Source organism: Trachemys scripta, chromosome 2, assembly GCF_013100865.1.
Source record: "Trachemys scripta elegans isolate TJP31775 chromosome 2, CAS_Tse_1.0, whole genome shotgun sequence".
NCBI classification, from domain to species: Eukaryota; Metazoa; Chordata; order Testudines; family Emydidae; genus Trachemys; species Trachemys scripta.
Genome location: NC_048299.1, coordinates 261,005,550 through 261,023,745, shown reverse-complemented (window position 1 = coordinate 261,023,745; position 18,196 = coordinate 261,005,550). Strand labels below are relative to the sequence as shown.

Below are 18,196 nucleotides of genomic sequence, written 5' to 3'. Positions count from 1 at the left end.
AAGTAAATTGTTGGGGAAATAGTCAATGGAGAGTTGTTTTGGCAATGAAAATCAAATGCTACAGATAGAGAAGAGAAACATTTACAGTATTTACAATTTGCTCTCACCTCTTTATTTTCAAGTGAAGTGTTCACTTGTGGTTTTAGCACTCTGGTTTGAGTTTTACTTCCTCTCGATTTCCAAGGCCTCTCTGACCTTCCTGATGTTACTCTCATTGTAAGTTTACTTGCTCCCAACTTGCCTTTTGACAAATCTTCAACTACTTTAACCAAGGGTGGTGGTGGCTAGCATCAAATAAGAATGATACAATTAACATCTTATGACACTGTAAGAAAGAACATTTTACAATACCCACCTTTATAATGAGCACACTTTAGATTATACATGTTGAAAGATGTTTGTGTTATAAAACATGACTTGATGAGACACACAGTGTAAACCAAAACCCAAAAAGATGTGATAAGTGAATGAAAGTTAAACACACTTAACGAGGTATGTTACAAGCAAATTTATGTAGGTTCTATCTTAATCGTGATTTTCAAATGTTGACTCAACCAGAAACAATGTATCTTCTGAATTAGATGTACAGGGATGCACACTAGTATGTGGTTTGACTAACATAGAAGTATTGTTCTGTGTTTAAAATAAAATACTTCAGTGTGAACTTGAATGTTACTATACTGCTTTGCACTTCAGAGTGCTATACAAACATTAGTTAATTCTCACAAGACCCGGGTAGAATGTGTAATATTTCCATGTTAAATATGAGGAAAAATGAGTAACAAAGCAGTTAAGTAAATTGCCCAAAAGTCCTACACAAACTCAGCATTTAAGTTGGGAATGGAAATCAGGTCACCTGACTTGAAGGCCTGTGCTCAACGCCTTATTACACAGTAAACCTTATATGCTTACTTTTAGAGTGTGATGATTTATGATACATAGAATTCTGGATTTAGAAAAGTGTCTCCCCCCCATGTCTCCCTACAGAAGTTATTTTCATAGTAAAATAAAAACCTTGTCTTTATAATATGTATTATTTACATAAGGGACTAGCTATATGATTGTTTTATAATCATGGCTTCCAAGACCTGATGAATAAACTGGGAATACTACTTGACAAACACAGCATTACAAAGCTCATTTGTGTCTGCAGATAAAGCAATATCTGTTGCATGGTACAGTATTTCCAAGAAGGAAATGGACAAAAAACTGTATGATCAAAACCAAGCTGATAAAAAGGTGTGCACAGACTAAATTGCTGTGAGAAGAACAGAAAAACTGGAAGATAGAACATGATTAAATATTTTTAAAACAAAATTTGCCTAACAGACTGGAGTAACCACAAAATGAGGTCTATAATCCCTATGTTGTTTATCTTGCATCCTATATTACATAGCTACAACGTATGAGAGTCAATGACACAAGGACAAATTGTATTTTCAGTACTGAATTTTTGGGTGGGTGAGACTGACTTTTATTGGTATCTTAATGCTGTTTTTGTGATTTACTTTACTTATAACTCTACCTTATTTACTTCCTGCGTTAAAGCCTGGACACTGTATATGTTGAGGCTACCATTTTGCATTACTGATGCAATGTACCGTCCATTTGGGCTAATAGCTGCTGTGCTGATTCCCTCCTCATGATTCCCAATGTCAAACAGATGTTTGCACGTCTGTATATTGATAAATCTCATAATATTATCTTGACTTAGCACTCCAAGAACCTAGAAATAAAGGAGACTTCTATAAATTAGTCCTAATGCAAAACAGAAAAGAAAAGAATGAAATCAAAATTCTGAAATAAAAAAAACTGAAGCAGCAACAGAGCAAATATTTAATGTAGTAACTTTCCTGCATATAGTACAGACTGAATAAGAAAAGCAAATCTCAGTTAAGAAACCACGTGATTTTGTTCTTAAACTTCCTATACAACTGACCTGATTAGAACCACCATCAAAACTATCAGGAAGGAATTCCAGATGGCGAACAGCTCGTACTTTTGTAGGCATCTGGATTATTCTTAACAGCTGTTTTGACTCCAGACACCACAAGTGAAGATGATTCGATTTTCCTCCTGTTACTAGCACCCGGCCATCTCTGCATCAGAAACAGGACTAAGTTTATATCAGACCAATCTAATCTACTGCTAGTTACAATTGTAGGGCCACATATCTTCCATGCTCACAAATCATCACTGCTGAAGATCATAATTTCTGTTGTATTGTGTTGCAAGCATATAATGTTGAAACAGCTCTCAAATGAAATAAAAAGCAAGTTTTGTAGTGGATATTTATAAACTTCATTTTCAGTGTAAATTAAAGAGATCTTTTTTTCCCAGTGGTCATGGGTTTGCAGTACAAAGTGGTGCTGCTGTTCTCAGCAAGGAATGGTGCAATCTATAATGGGTTCAAAATGCTACTACTGATCACTACAGAACTTTGGGGAAGTTGAGATTCCAAAGTTGTGGGCTTTGATTCATCTTCAGTTAAAAATCTTTGATTGTTCAGACGAAATAACATGATCAAGTGGCAGAGAGTGATATCCTTTATGGGTTTATAAAATAGCTTAAGTAAGTTGCTGGATAAGGATGGGGAAACATTAACTCATTTAGTACAAACTAAAACCGAACAAGTGTTATCAATGGAATACTACTGTTGTGCACCTTTCTAAAATGTTTTATAAAAGACTTCCTATTAATAATAGTAAGTTTGGATCACTGCTCCAGCTACCTCACTATTCTCACCAATGGCAATATTGCTGTAATTGCTTATCTTCATAAGTAATTTTGGCTGCAATATCTTTTCTTTGCTGGCATGCAAACTGAGATGGCCTGAAGTGGACATGATTGACTCATGCACTTCTGAGTTCATTTTTCTTCTTTGTACTGAATACACTTAGAGCTGGTACCAAAAGTGTTTTGTGTTAACACCTCACCTTTATTGGACTGTGCAGCCCTGCACAGAGATTGTTGGAGAGAGTGATTAGTCTGCTTTTCTTTTCTGTATGAAAACCTAAATACTTTTTTGAGGGGAGAAAAAAATCTCACACTAACATTTTGACTTCTGTTAAAAATAACTTTGGTATCTAGTTTAGAGGTGAAAAACTACAGCTCAACGCTTGTGCAAAACATTTTAAAAAAAGGAGAGAAAAATCTGTGTTATCTGCTAAGAATTTTGTAATATTTTCTTTCTGAGTATTTAAGTAGCAATTTACCTGGTAACGGCAAAGACTTTATAATGCAACATAGAGCCTTCTATTGGAGTTGGCAACTGGTATTTACATTGAAGAGTATCACATTCCCATGCAAAGATAGAATTATCTTTGAAACAGCTGAGGATGGTGTTGCTTAGCGGAAGAAAGAAAACCTGAAAGAATTAATACGAAAAAGGAAAAAAAAATAGAATAATTTTCAGGCTAGTTGCCTTATATACTATAAAAAAAAGAAATATTACATTTGAACTTCAAAAATGTCAGAATAATATAGGAGTAAGTAGGGCCGTTCCAAACTCACGGTCATGAAAATCTCGTCACGGACTGTGAAATCTGGTCTCCCCTGTGAAATCTGGTCTTTTGTGTACTTTGATCCTATACTAGATAGATTTCATGGGGGAGACCAGTGTTTCTCAAACTGGGGTCCTGACTCAAAAGAGGGCCGCAGAGGTGGGGGTCGTAAGGTTATTGTAGGGGGGTTACAGTATTGCCACCCTTACTTCTGCAGTGCCTTCAGAGCTGGGTGTCTGGAGAGTGGTGGCTGCTGGCCCAGGGCCCAGCTCTGAAGGCAGCAGCATAGAAATAAAGGTGGCAATATCATACCATGCCATCCTTACTTCTGCGCTGGTGCTGGCAGCAGCACTGCCGTCAGAGTTGAGGGATAGCTCAGTGGTTTGAGCATTGGCCATTTACGGATCTGGGGAAAAATGTGTCTGGGGATTGGTCCTGCTTTGAGCAGGGGGTTGGACTAGATGACCTCCTGAGGTCCCTTCCAACCCTGATATTCTAGGATTCTATGATTCATGGAAAGGAATGGCAGATGGTGAGGTGGGTCTCATCTGTGCCATTTCAATTAAACAAATCATGTTAATTTCTGTAATACATAGTGGCCATTGTAATATGAGTGTGAGTAAAAATAATAGTTATCTGAAGTTTCTACAATACATTCACAGACTACAATGACAAAGACAAATTTCTGAACTTCAGCTGAGCTGGTATTTTAAAATAGAAGCTTCATTTAGCATTCTCAAAATTTGTATATACCTAATACTACATGGTTGATAATTTGTAATACAACAATAACTGATAATCAAATACAGAGAAATAATTCTACTGAAGGGACAGCATAACCCACAAGAGACCTAAGACCCATTCTTCAGAGAATTTCCTTATACTAAGTCTGATTCAAGTCCTACTGAAATCAACAGGAAAGCATTCCTTGACTTCAAGGGCTTTCGGCTCAGCCCCATTATCTTTGTATTGCATTGTTGCATTATTTTATTATATATCTGCACTCAACATGGTAAATTTTCATTCAAAGTTTACATAATTTTTTATTTTGTTGGTTTAATGGTTTATTTCAACAAGGAAACTCATGGATTCTACCAAATTCCAAAAGCTATTGGCAGAAAACTTTACCCACTCACATATGCTAAATGTGGAATACACTACAATCACTTGCTGATTGACAAGGGATATATCAAATTCATCCCCTAATGAAGTGCAGGCACCTCTGGGATAAACATGACAATTATTTGAACAGTGCTCACTACACAACAGTTTTAAGACAGGAAGTGAAAGGTGTATCTCTAATTGAAGCTACAGGGTGACTTCCAGAATGTAATAGCCCTAGCTAGAATCCAGTAAAGAAACCGGAGTTAACAGCCCTACACTTTAGAAAAAGCGTCATGAGTTTTCAATGGCCGCAAGTGGTGAGGACCTCCGTCTTAAGGCACAGTCTTTCAAAATAATCTCCTGCAGCATAGTGCCCTCGAGCACTGTGCTCTGACATTGCTTCAATACTGATGAAACATTACTACTTTATGCAGTGATTAGGTGTTCCCTGCAGATCTCCACAACTACTGTCCCATAACCTTATCTTGTGAGATCTGATGGCAAAGGTGAGATGGTTAGAGGACAAAGAAAAGATTGATCTATTTTTTTAAAAGAATATTTTTAAGTCCTCCTGATTTTAGTATGTAGTTGTATTCTCAGGTATGTTTATATACCCTTTGTTTAATGACTCTTTACTGACCTTTTGAATACCCACAGATTGGCGGACGTTCAACTTTCTTTTTCTTTGGAAGGTATCGAGATCCCAGAATTGTGCTGTATCAGTGGATGTAGTAATGGCGTATCTGCCCGAACCATGGACGGAGATTGAAGATACTGAAGAATCATGTCCCCTCATCCAACTAACTAGCTCCTTGGTGTCTATGGTGTAAATGAAATTGATTAAAAAGTTATGCAAAGTGAAACAAGAAGTCCTAGTATTTTTCAGTACAAACAATCTGAAGGGTGTGGTCTCTTGAGAATGCCTAATGTATCTTTATTTATCATCTCTATCGAACAAATGAGGAACAAGTGAGTTGTCCTTTATGTAATTCCTACACACTATGGGAAAAAACATTCTGCTGATCAGTGGGAAGTAATGGATTTCATAAGTTATTCTTCTACAGCTATCTTGCATAGACTTGTTTAATCTGTCTTCAGTGATCAGTCTTAAAAGTTGTTTGTTGGGCTCCGTTCACAAGTTGGATATGCCTCCTAGGCAGCCTTTGCCAGTGGGAACGTCAATGTTCAACCACACCCCATCCCTCCAAAAAACAACATAGTTTGAAGGTTCAAACACTTGTTTTAACTTGTGGGTGAAATGAGTGAGTTACTATTTATACATACAAGGAAGGTTGGTTTAATGAACAGCAGGCTACGACCATAGGAACCTCTATATCTGATGCAACATCCTGATTAATTTTTTAGGCATGGGAGTTTAACACATTTTCATACTGTTGACCATCTTTTAGAGTGATTGTCTCAGACCACCTTCTCTCCCATTCATGATTGCATTATCACCTTCCCTCCCACTAGCAACTGGATAATATATTTGTGGCAACTACATCAATTACTCACATAGCAAAGCATTTAAGCTATTTGAAAACTTGTTTTGTACTGCCAAATCACGCTGGAAAAAAAAGAGTCAGCACCATGTGAACAGCCAGCAGTCTTTGGACCAGTCAATAAGATTTGTGTAAATGCATCCAAAGACTTAATTTGGTCTTAGTTGTGTGTGCATACATATTGAAAGGAAAAAAGAGAGGGAAGGACTTCAGAGCTCTGGCAAGATGAATGCCTACTTCTATTTCACCATTTTGTAAGCTAGACTGTCGAGGAATATACTTCTTTATAATCTTATTAGTAGCTATTTAGTTCTACAGTTGGTTACAATCCTCAGCAATTATACTGGTGGAAGAATACCAAAATCCAGAATGATATCTGGTTGGTTTCCACTACTTAATTAAAAGAGTCTAAATCCAGATTGTCTGAAACAGTAGCAGTAAGAATGCACTTCTTAAATGGGGGGAAAGTAACATTATCTCTGAAGATTAACTTCTGAACAATGAATTGCCAATATTGTTAGCCATTTAACTACTAGTCAGATTAGAAATAACTAATTATCATGCTAGATTAATTGTGATATGGATTTGCTATGAAAATCAAACTATTCTTATTTTTCTAGTCAGATTTTTAAAGTGTCTTACCTGTATCAAAGCATTTAATGGAATAATCTGCCAAAGCCACAAGATATTCAGTCTTCCTGCGAAGATTAAACGCCAAAGCAGTGCAAGCCTGCATCGTTCGCTGAACAAGACTGAATCTATTTAAAAAACAAAAGAAAAACCAACCACAGCCCAATAGTCAGAAACACTTCAACACAGTGTCCAATGAACCAAATATGCCAATCAGTTTGAACATACTTTACCCTGTGAAAGAAAATTTCATGCAATCTTCCCCTCCCAACCAGTCACAGTCAAAACAAACCCAGTTTAACAAACAGAAACAAGTGTCTTAAGTGGGAGGAGTGTTGCAAAAAACTGACTTATGTATATCAAGAAACCTAAGACAACAATATAGGTTATCAAAATTAGTAACTGAGAGCCACACAGCAAGAGAAACGTTTACCTGTTTCCAGTCAAGTCAAAAACATAGATATTCCCTTGGTGATCTCCAGCAAGTAAAGAATCTCCAGAACTGTCAAAGGCCACATTCAGAAAACGTATTGTCTTTGAATGATATCCTGTGGCACTGTGAATAATGTTTACTATGACTCTATGAGGAAAGGAAACAAATCTCTTGGTTTATTACACCATTGTTAGCATACTTTTCTCTACAATCATTAAAATGTATCCAATATAAAAACATTCTTAGGTTATGTTTTTGCAATTCTGATAGAATTGACTTTTGAGGAAGAACATACACTTGTAAATGTTTTTAAAAGTATATTACACAAGAGATTATTTGCTGTCTGACAAGCGAATTAGACCTTCTGTAAAGAAATCTAATGAAAAACTAAAAAGTAGCTATGATTCATGAGAAAAATTCATTTAGATTAGGTGGAGTCAGGAATTATATGCTATGGGGGGGAGGGAAATCACTGAAGACAGCTTTTATCTATATTCTTAAAAATTAGCGTCAGGCCAATCTCTGTCATGTCACACTAATAACTTAAGATATTATGAGACCAAACTGGTTCTCTACCATTTCTGTCTTTCACAGATATCTATCCTTTGGGTTTGTACGTGAGCAGAGGATGGGAGCAGTAGCAGCAGCCAAGGAGATATTGGTAGTCTAAAAAGCAGCAGCTAACACCAAAAGATTGGGGTAGGAGAGTGAAGAGCACATGGGTCTGACCCTCCCTTCAAGAACCAGGGGCAACTGCCTGGAGGGAAATCCCTTTAGAGGGGCCCTTTGATCGACCACCAAGTGGGAAGGGGAGACAGAGTCTGTGTGATTATACCCCACAGTTTGCAGTGGAATCAATAGAAGGGGAAAGGAGAGGCCCAGGCCCCTCTCTTCTCCAGATAAGAAGGCCTTCAAGAGGGCAAAAGAAATGGGCCAGCTGGCAGGAGGAGGTAAGAGCTGGAGTTACTGTAACCTGCCTGCTAAGTTTACCCTTTCTCTATTATTTTTAGAAAAGAAGCGAGGGTCAATAAGAATGAGTCAAGATGGACTTTAAGCTTATTTATTTTAGGTTTCTTATTATAACGGTAACTGGTAATATTTTCATCATGGGAGAATATCAGGAGTACCATTAAAAAAGTACAATGGGAAAACTACCTCAACACCAAAAATTAAAAGCCAACTTTTCACAGGACTGGTTGTGTTAGTCTGCAATATTTACAGAAGATTAAGTCTTTAACTCACCTCCCCATCCAAACTCTTTTCTGAAAATAAAGTAACCCAGCTACATTCTAAGTGGAATAAAAAGCAAAATGATCATAAACTCAATTTATGGAGTCACAATCAGAACCTCTATACCTATTATACAAAAAGTTTCTCAACTTTTGAATACAATATACATGCTAGTTATATCTGTTCATCTTTTGCACTCGTTCTCTACCATCATATGCCTATATTTCTAATAAACTTTCTTGGGAACTTTCTAAGCAATTTTGTCTAATGCAATTTTTAAAAATGAGATTATGCATATTTTTGCTATTCACACTGATGATGCCTCAAAATAATTTGCACATGAATTTACTGTAATACTACTAGAACTGTGTAATTTTCTTCAGGAAGTTTGTCATTTTTAAACACCAAGCCTGTGTCATCGTGTTGAAGGCAAATCCTTGTTTGAGAGATATCCTGTGGGGATATAATCACACAGGCCCTGTCTCTCCTAGGTGGCAGATCAGAGGGCACATAGGAGGGGATTTCTCTCCAGGCCGCAGCCTTAAGCAGCTCCAATCTTGAGGATTCAGGGTCTTTTCTTACTAAGCCTGCCAATGAGTCTACTTTTCCTTTTTTCCCCCCTAATCATTCCCATTTCACAGAGTTTTGTGCTTTTCTTCATAATCTCAACTCCACAGTCTGCAAGATCATAGAATGTCTTATGTTGTTCAAACTCCTAATTGCTCAAGGCATGGTGTGGTGTGCATGAGGGATAAACAAATAGTATCCTAATGTAGTACTTGATTTTGAGAAATCTCTAATTGTGGAGGACATGTATTATTGATACAGTACTGTGCATGACACTCTTCTGCCAAAAGAGATTACAGACTAGGGGCTAGATCTTGGAAATGGCTCTGCACAGATGCAGTGCTGCCCACCTAAAAGAATTTGCAGGACCTCATCCTAAGTTTACATACAGCACAATAAGAAGTAAGGTTGCACAACAGGATAGGAGCTAGCAGGAAAGGAATAGGAAGGAGTGAGGATAAGGGCTGCAGTAACAAGACCACAGAGAAGAGACCATAATTAGGCAGATATGTTGGATATTGTTATTTATTATTTGTATGAGATATTGCTTTGGTTTGTAACAAGCATCCTTATAGGTTGCGGTTTTGAAAGTATGTTTGCTTGGAAATTATAAGCAAATGCTACTGTCCCTCTGATGTCTCCTTGCTGATGTCCAACTACCAGCTTAAGCTGAACATGTCTGAAACAGAGCTCCTAGCTTTCCACCCCCAAACTCTCTCCACTATCTCCTTTCTTGATCACTATGGACAATACCATCATCCCGCATGTCACTCAGGACCGTAACCTGTACGTCATCTTCAACTGAGAACTCTCTCTTTCTGCATAACATTTCTAAAATATGGCCTTTCCTATCTATCAACACAGTTAAAACTCTGGTCCAGGCTCTCATCTCGCAACTTGATTACCGCAACATCCTTCTCTCTAGCCCTGACAAATACAATCTTGTCCCACTCACATCCACTCAGAATGCTACTGCTAAGATTATTTTCCTAGCCCATCACTTTGACCATGTCATCCCTCTCTTTGAGTCCTTCCACTGGCTCCTTCTTCTCTATGGCATCAAACATAAGATGCTTGTTTTCAATCTCCACCCTCGCCAACACCTCTCAAGCACTATTGAGCTGTTGAGGCTCACCTCTGATCAGCCCAAAGCGCCAGCTTCCACTGCGTACGTCAAATTTTCAGACAAGCACTTCTGTACTTTCTCCCATGCTGCCCCACAAGGCAGGAGGTGGTGTTCTTGTAAACATCTGCAAGGCTAGCTCATTATCTACTTTCAAATCCCGCTTTATAACTCTTCTTGGCCATGAAGCCTACAAAATACTCAGTTAGGACAAGGGGTGTGCTGAGACCTATCATGCTGACCCATACTGCCTCATTGTTTCGCCCTACTCTCCCATCTGTCGGTATCCGTCTGATGTCTTTGGTTTTATGCTTAAACTAGAAACTCCTTGGGGCCAAGCCTGGCTTCGTTCTGTTTGTACAGCACCTAACACAACCGGATCCATGAGCAAGGCCACTAAGTGCCAGCATAAGATCCGTAATAAAAGTATTACAGACCTCTGGCCTGGGGAGAAATCTTTTGATTGACTCCTAGAAGATCAGGGTTGGAAGGGACCTCAGGAGGCCATTTAGTCCAACCCCCTGCTCAAAGCAGGGCCAATCCCCAGACACATTTTTCCCCAGATCCCTAAACGGCCCCTCAAGGATTGAGCTCACAACCCTGGGTTTAGCAGGCCAATGCTCAAACCCCTGAGCTATCCCTCCCCCTCTTGATGTTTGTTTCCTTCATGATGGGCTATTCCTAGGCCAGCCCACAGCTCGGAGACCTGCGCAGGGGCGTCCCCGCCCCAGCCCCCTGGCTGCGCCCTTGCAGCAGCCTTCATCCTGAGCAGCTTATCCACATCTACCCCCTCGGTCTCCTCGTCCCGCCTGCCCCTCCCTCCGAGTCCTCCCCCGTTACCCCTGCTGCGCGGCCGGGGCGGGCTTGCGGTGCCAGAGCTTGCCCTGCTCCCTGTTGCCCAGGTCCGAGCTCTGCATCCTCACGCGGCGGGAGGCGCTTCCCTCCTACACAGCTACACCGACCAGCGCGGACCCCGGGGCGGCTCCGCACCAACCGCCACTTCTCCCGCCGGCCGCGGCGCGGGAGGAGGGAAGGGAGCACAGGGGGTGTGCGAACCATGGTACAGTCGGTTGGACCTTATGAATGCAGCACACTGGTGGGAGAAAGTTAGCCCTAACCCCCACCCCGGGGTAATGGAACAGGCCACGCATCCCGGAAGCACTGGCGCCTGCCGGGAAGTGTAGTTCCCTTTGTGGGTTGGGGGAGGCTGTGGGTGTGGCCGGCGGCTCCGGCCTGAGCGGAGTGGGCGGGGCAAGAGGGAAGGGATGAGGGGAGCGTAAGCAGGTCAGGAGGCTGAGGAGGGAACTCAAGGGAATAGCTGTCCCCAGCGGGGACTCCCTCCCTGGGTTTTCTTCACTCCCCACAAAAAATAACTCTTTGAATACAGGCCTCCAAGCATGTTGAATAATAAAACAGTAGTGGCCTGCAGAGCCCAAATCTCATCTTTCACCGCTTGCCCCTATTTTTCAATGAAGTTGGACTCAAGGGATTGGGTAAGGCCAATGAGATTTGGGCCTGGATGCTTTCTTTTTAAAAAAGCTTGCTTCATTGTGATTTAGGGAGCTCTCCACTGGTTCTTTGTAATCACCAAGAAAGACAATATGTTGGCTTGCAGCAACAGACTGTATTTCTGTACTGTGGCTTGTCAGATATAATCCCTCTATTACAATATGGAAACAAAATTTAGGGAGATTAAAAGAAATGATAAGTAAAACTCTAAAATAGATGTTTTTTGCCAGATTGGGGCCTTGGGACATACATGCAACATGGTGGATATTAGTCACTGTGTGATTGACTGTATGTTTGAGAAAGTTTGTGGGAAGGAGCAGAAAAGAGCATTGGGGCTGCAGTACAATGCTTGCATAGACTTTTTTGCCCTGTTTTGCTGTAAGAGTTTAACAGTGAGAGATTGCTAGTCACGGGTCAGTGCGTGGGTTTGTGCAAATTAGGAGCGTACAGGGAAACCAGCGAGAGGAAGGCGGCTGCAAGACTTGTCTTTGAACAGAATTGTGTGTTAAGGGTTCTTGCTTTGAATTCTTCCACTGGAGTCATTTCGGGGAGTTACCTAATTATGGTGTTCGTTGTGTGTCTGGGAGTTCGTCATGGTGAGGTAGAAAACCCCATCTCGGCTCTATAAGCTAATATCAAGTGTAGGTCAGGGGTATGAGGTCCAGATCCATGCCCTGGTCATGGGAGCCCTGGGTGCATGGGACCCCCACAACGAGCCAGTACTGAGAGCGTGTGGGATCAGTCGATGCTACGTCCGGCTCATGAGACAGCTCATGGTGTCTGACACCATCAGGTGGTCCAGAGACATCTACGTGGAACACATCACGGGACACCGCCAGTACCGGGTCAAGTAACCGAGAACACCGACCAGTGAAATAACCCACTTCCTTCCTTGACGAACTGAGGGACACACCCCACCCAGGTACTTATTATCTACACCAATATCGACTTGGACTCTTAATACATTCCATGGGTGGCGTACTCAAGCCCACTTATCCACTGACGCTTTAAAAACTCCCACACCCCAATCTGGATCTATGCTGGTTTTGTGATATGTATGTACCTAGTGAATCTTGTAACCAATACTCACAATCCCCCATAACCCAAGCCCGACCCCAGATGTAGAGTACCTTCCCTCTTAATTTGTGTAAATTTGATTTTAAACATTAACTTTAATAAAATTTTTAAGTCTCTTGGCCTATCAAAGGCCGTGATTAAGAGTCTTGATGTTTTTGGTCTTTTGGCCTCGAGATGAAAACCTTGTCTGTGTCTCTTGGACCGTGAAGTAAAAATATTATCTAAGTTATATCTGTTCTTATCAGTTTAATTTATTTTGATGGACATCTGAAACACCTGCTCTGAAGATGGATTCTCCTGCTGCCATTTTTGAAAAAAATCGATGCTGCTTTGAAGATGTATTCTGCTGCTGCTATTCTGGAAGAAAATTCTCTCTCTGCTCCTGAGACACCCCCAGTTCCACTTTCTGCTGCTGCTACTCCTACATCCTCTACCTCTCAGAAAACTCAGTGGAAGCCCATCTCAAAGACCACCCTTGGCACCTCAAGGAAGACACGGACCACCAACAGGGATGAAAAAATCTGCACGTGGCTGAAGAAAGCCCCTGGGGACATCTCTGCAGGGAGACCTAGCACCACGAGGACAGCTCTTCGGGACCTCACATCCAGGAGCAACAACATCTCGCCAGCTCTTCAGGAGGAGGACCTCCGGAGAACCTCTCACACTGCCCAGGACCAGGATACTGATCACTGCCCCGCTGCTCCAGAGAGGGATGCTCCGTAAAGGAGCCACCTCCTTAACCTAGGACCCCGAAACTACTGCCCGGAGGAAGGCCGCTCCAAGGGGAAATCTACTCCACAGCCCAGGATCTCGATGCCGCACGCTGCTCTTCCAAGCAAAGAGATATCGTGGCCAGTGAGTCCAGCACTCCCCCAGGAGTAACTTCACCTCCTCAAGCTTCAAAGTGTAGTGTCTGTTCTTATCAGTTTAATTTCTTCTGATGGACAACTGCAAACACCCATCCAGAAGATGGAATCTCCTGCAGCCATTTTTGAAAAAATTGATGCTGCTTTGAAGATATACTCCACTTCTCTTATTTTGGAAGAAAACTCTTTCAGCTTCAGCTACGCTGTCAAAAGAAATGTAAGTTTCATCAAGCCATGTGCAGAGGACCCCCCACGACCGCGAAAGTGAATCCCACTGACATCCACCGGGTTCCAACCTTGACCCCCACCGATGATCTGGCTTCAGCACCCCAGCCAGCGTCCCCATAGTAACAGCAGATAAGGGGGGACCAACCGCCAACTGAGGGAAGCGTAACCCCCGCCTCGAGGACTGACGATGCTACCAAAAGGACCAGTTCCGTCTCCAGAATCCCCACACTGGACCCTGCTGTGAGGGGGACCACCGCCACCTCCCAGGTCAACAACCTCACCAGATGCCTCAGCGACCTCATAAAAACCATCCGGCACAACACGGACAGTAGACGCTGCAGCACTCCCCCACAGGTAACCTCATGCCGTCCTGCCATAGGAGCAACTAGCATCATCCCCCAGGCTACACGGCGAGATCCAGCCAAGGGAGGAGCCTCCCATAGCCCCCAGATCCCACAGCCAGACCCCGCCCCCGGGAGACCCAACACCTCCTCCAAGGTTACTCAAAGAGCCTCTGACCGCCAAAAACCCCATGCCCCACCGAGGACCCACCAGCTGGATGCCGCCCGCAGAAGAACCAAAACCATCCCCAGCACTTCCAAACACGACCATGCCCCCACAAAGCCCAGCACCGGTGCTTCCAGAACCCCATTCCCTCCTGGAAGATCCAGTGCTGTCTCAGAGACACCAAGAGCTGCCCTCCCCACCACACCAGGACCCCCGCCTCAAGACCCACCTGAACACCGCTCCACAGTCCGAGGGACAACAAGGCCGCAGACAGTCCCCGCAGCACCTGAACCTGCAGAGACAACGCAGCAGGAGGAGCGATGGCCACGAGCGAGGGTCGCCATTCCGTGGCAATCCGCCTGGATGGAGGAGCTGGCAAAGGCTGAGGACTTTGAGAACTTCGACACCCTGATGGACAGACTGACTGCAGAACTGTCTGCGGAAATTACGGCCAGAAGGAGGGAACCCCAGGAAGCTGCACGGGCCACTCGCAGATTCCCTGCGCCGAGCCGTAACAACACCGCCAGAGAAGGCAGGAGAGGGGACGTCGGCCGCCGCTATGATCCAGCGGCTGCATCCCGTATTCAGAAACTATACAGGATGAACCGGACGAAAGTCATGAGGGAGATCCTCGACGGGACCTCCTCCTACTGTGCCATCCAGCCCGAAAGGCTCTACTCCTACTTCAAGGATGTGTTTGATCACGAGGCCCAGACCAACTTGCGACGCTCGGAGTGCCTTTCCCCGATACCCCGGATCGACCTCAATGAGGACTTGGAGCGAGATTTTTCCCCGCAGGAGGTGCAGGCGAGGCTGTCGAGGACCAAAAACACCGACCCTGGAAAAGATGGCATCCGCTACCCCCTGCTGAAGAAGCGAGACCCCGGCTGCTTGGTGCTCGCTGCCATCTTCAACAAATGCAAGGAGTTCCATCGTGTTCCCCGTTCCTGGAAAAAGTCCATGACCGTGCTCATCCACAAAAAAGGCGACCGAGACGACCCCGGCAACTGGAGGCCCATCTCCTTCTGCTCCACCATCTACAAGCTGTATGCCAGCTGCCTCGCGGCAAGGATCACAGACTGGTCAGTGTGCGGGGGCGCCGTCAGCTCAGTGCAGAAGGGTTTCATGTCCTGCAAGGGATGCTATGAGCACAACTTCCTCCTTCAGACGGCCATCCAGGAGGTCCAAGAGGCAGTGCGCAGTAGCATGGCTTGACCTGACCAACGCCTTTGAGTCCATACCCCACCATCACATCTTTGCCACCCTGGGAGAGTTCGAGATGCCAGAAACCTTCATCCATATCCTTTGGGACCTCTACAAGGACTGCACCACCACCATCCGCGCCACGGATGGAGAAACGGACGCCATCCCCATCCGCTGCGGCGTGAAACAAGGATGCCCCCTTAGCCCCATCATCTTCAACCTGGCCATGGAACCGCTCATACGAGCCATCTCCAGCGGCCCGACCGGCTTCGACCTGCACGGCAAGAAACTCAGCATTCTGACCTACGCGGACGATCTGGTCCTGACCGCGGATGACTCAGAGAGCCTCCAAGGTATGCTAGATGGCACCAGCCGAGCTACTGACTGGATGGGGCTCCGCTTCAATGCAAAGAAGTGCGCAACTCTGCACATTGACAGCAGCAAAAGGGACTCGGTGCAGACAACGGGGTTCCAGATCCAGGGTGAGCCCGTCATCCCCCTGGCAGAGGGGCAGGCATACCAGCACCTGGACACGCCAACAGGGTTCCGGGTGACTTCCCAGACAAGTTGGTGTCAGCTCTGCCTAGCCTGCTTGATGGCCCATTAAGGACCATCAGATATACCATTGACCCACTGAGAGAAGGCAGACACGCCTTGTGACTCAGCAAGGTATGCAGGGACCTGCCTATGGACAGAACTCTGAGGTTTTTCCATGCCATGGTGATGGAATGCTTGTCTTTGGAACAAAGAAAGAAAGACCACATGGCAAGAGAATATAAAAAGCTGCTGCAGCTCCTCCATCTGGTCTTCAATCTTGCTTCATACCTCTGGAGGGACTTTGCTACAAAGGGAAGCTCTACACAGAGGACTGATGACCCATCCCAGCGGGGGATGTGCTCCAGAGACTTGATTTGAACCTGCGGTTTATTCTATTCTATCACTGCTAACGAGCCTGAACCAAGAACTTTGCCATTACTGTCTGTAATTGATTCCATTTAACCAATTCTAGCTCTCATCTAGAGCTTTTCCCTTTTTATGAAGAAACCTTTCGATTTTTTTTTTTTTTTTTTTTTTTTTAGAGTCTAAAGGATTGGCAACAGCGTGATTTGTGGGTAAGATCTGATTTGTGTATTGAGCTGGGTCTGGGCCTTGGTCCTTTGGGATCAAGAGAACCTCTTTTCTTTTACTGGGGTATTGGTTTTCATAACCATTTGTCCCCAGAACGAGTGGCACTGGTCCCCATAACTGGGAAACTGGAGTGTAGAAGGGAATTGCTCGTGTGACCCGTGGTTAGCCAGTGGGGTAAAACCAAAGTCCTCCCTGTCGGGCTGGTTTGGTTTGCCTTAGAGGTGGGAAAACCCCAGCCTTGGGCTGTAACTGCCCTGCTTTAAGCAATTTGTCCCGAATTGGCCCTGTCAGTTGGGTCGCGCCAGAACCAGCATCCTTACACTCCTCTTCTGGTAAACTAGCATTTCACACTTGGCAATGCTTCTCTCCTGACTGGCGGCGGCAAGGGGCTTTACAGTTTTAGTGCCAGCGCTTATCTATCGCCTTATAACGTGGGCTACGGATAGTATAGGTGAGAATAATGCATGCAGCCACTCACAAGCTTTTCATAAAGTCTAAACACGAAACACATTTTTATAAATCGAACGCCTGTTTTAACAACACTAACAAACAGGTGAGCAAGACTAGTTTCCAGCCATGCATTTGTCACTTTTCAGTAAGGCCTAGGGGCCTTGGCATGAGCTGGCACCTGGCCTGCCAGTGTCAGAAGAGGATCTTCCCTCTTACCCCCAGGTGTCCCCCAGGGGTCTGTACTGGGACCGGTACCGTTCAACTTATTCATAAATGATCTGGGAAAAGGGGTAAACAGCGAGGTGGCAAAATCTGCAGGTGATACAAAACTACTCGAGATAGTGAAGTCCAAAGCAGACTGCGAAGAGCTACACAGAGATCTCACGAAACTGGGTGACGGGGCAACAAAATGGCAGAGGAAAGTCAGTGCTGATAAATGCAAAGTAATGCACACTGGAAAACATAATCCCAGCTATACCTCTAAAACGATGGGATCTAAATTAGCTGTTACCCCCCAAGAAAGAGATCTAGGAGTCGTTGTGGATAGTTCTCTGAAAACATCCACTCAATGTGCAGCGGAGTGTTGGGAATCATTAAGAAAGGGATAGATAATAAGACAGAAAACATCATATCGCCTCTATAGAAATCCCCGGCACCCCCACACCTTGAATACTGCGTGCTGATGTGGTCGCCCCATCTCAAAAAAAAAAAAAAAAGATATATTGGAATTGGAAAGATTCAGAAAAGGGCAACAAAAATGATGAGGGAGGGGGTATGGAACAGCTTCTGTATAAGAAAGGGATAGATAATATAGGCTTTCTTTGCCCCCCCTTTTTTTTTGCTGAAAGAGTTAACAGTGAGAGATTGCCAGTCACGGGTCAGTGGGTGAGTTTATGCAAATTAGGAGCGTACAGGGAAACCAGCGAGAGGAAGGCGGCTGCAAGACTTGTCTGTCTTTAAACAGAATCGTGCGTTAAGGGTTTTCTTGCTTTGAAATCTTCCACTGGAGTCATTTCGGGGAAGTGATCCTCACTTAGAGTCACCTAGTTATGGTGGTTGCGTGTCTGGGAGCTCGTCACGGTGCGGTAGAAAGCGGTGGGAGCAGGGGTTGTGCGTACGTCGCAGAGCTTCTGCAT

General features: G+C 43.9%; 1 protein-coding gene across 5 annotated transcripts in view; it reads right to left on the bottom strand.

The window, feature by feature from the left end:
- Window positions 1–11,166, bottom strand: part of TBC1D31 (TBC1 domain family member 31) — a 35,547-nt gene extending 24,381 nt beyond the window's left edge. For 3 of the 5 annotated variants that reach the window (XM_034763546.1, XM_034763547.1, XM_034763549.1), the window contains exons 1-9: window positions 10,933–11,166; window positions 8,415–8,461; window positions 7,173–7,319; window positions 6,752–6,867; window positions 5,248–5,426; window positions 3,216–3,367; window positions 1,940–2,099; window positions 1,526–1,726; window positions 108–284 (exon numbers count right to left, since the gene is read on the bottom strand). In XM_034763546.1, coding sequence (XP_034619437.1) covers window positions 108–284; window positions 1,526–1,726; window positions 1,940–2,099; window positions 3,216–3,367; window positions 5,248–5,426; window positions 6,752–6,867; window positions 7,173–7,319; window positions 8,415–8,461; window positions 10,933–11,151 — 1,398 coding nt within the window. In that variant the 5' untranslated portion in view covers window positions 11,152–11,166. Of the gene's footprint in view, window positions 1–107; window positions 285–1,525; window positions 1,727–1,939; window positions 2,100–3,215; window positions 3,368–5,247; window positions 5,427–6,751; window positions 6,868–7,172; window positions 7,320–8,414; window positions 8,462–10,104; window positions 10,283–10,932 lie in introns of all 5 variants that reach the window. The other 2 variants (XM_034763550.1, XM_034763548.1) reach the window with 2 other exon arrangements.
- Window positions 11,167–18,196: the final 7,030 nt, after the last annotated feature.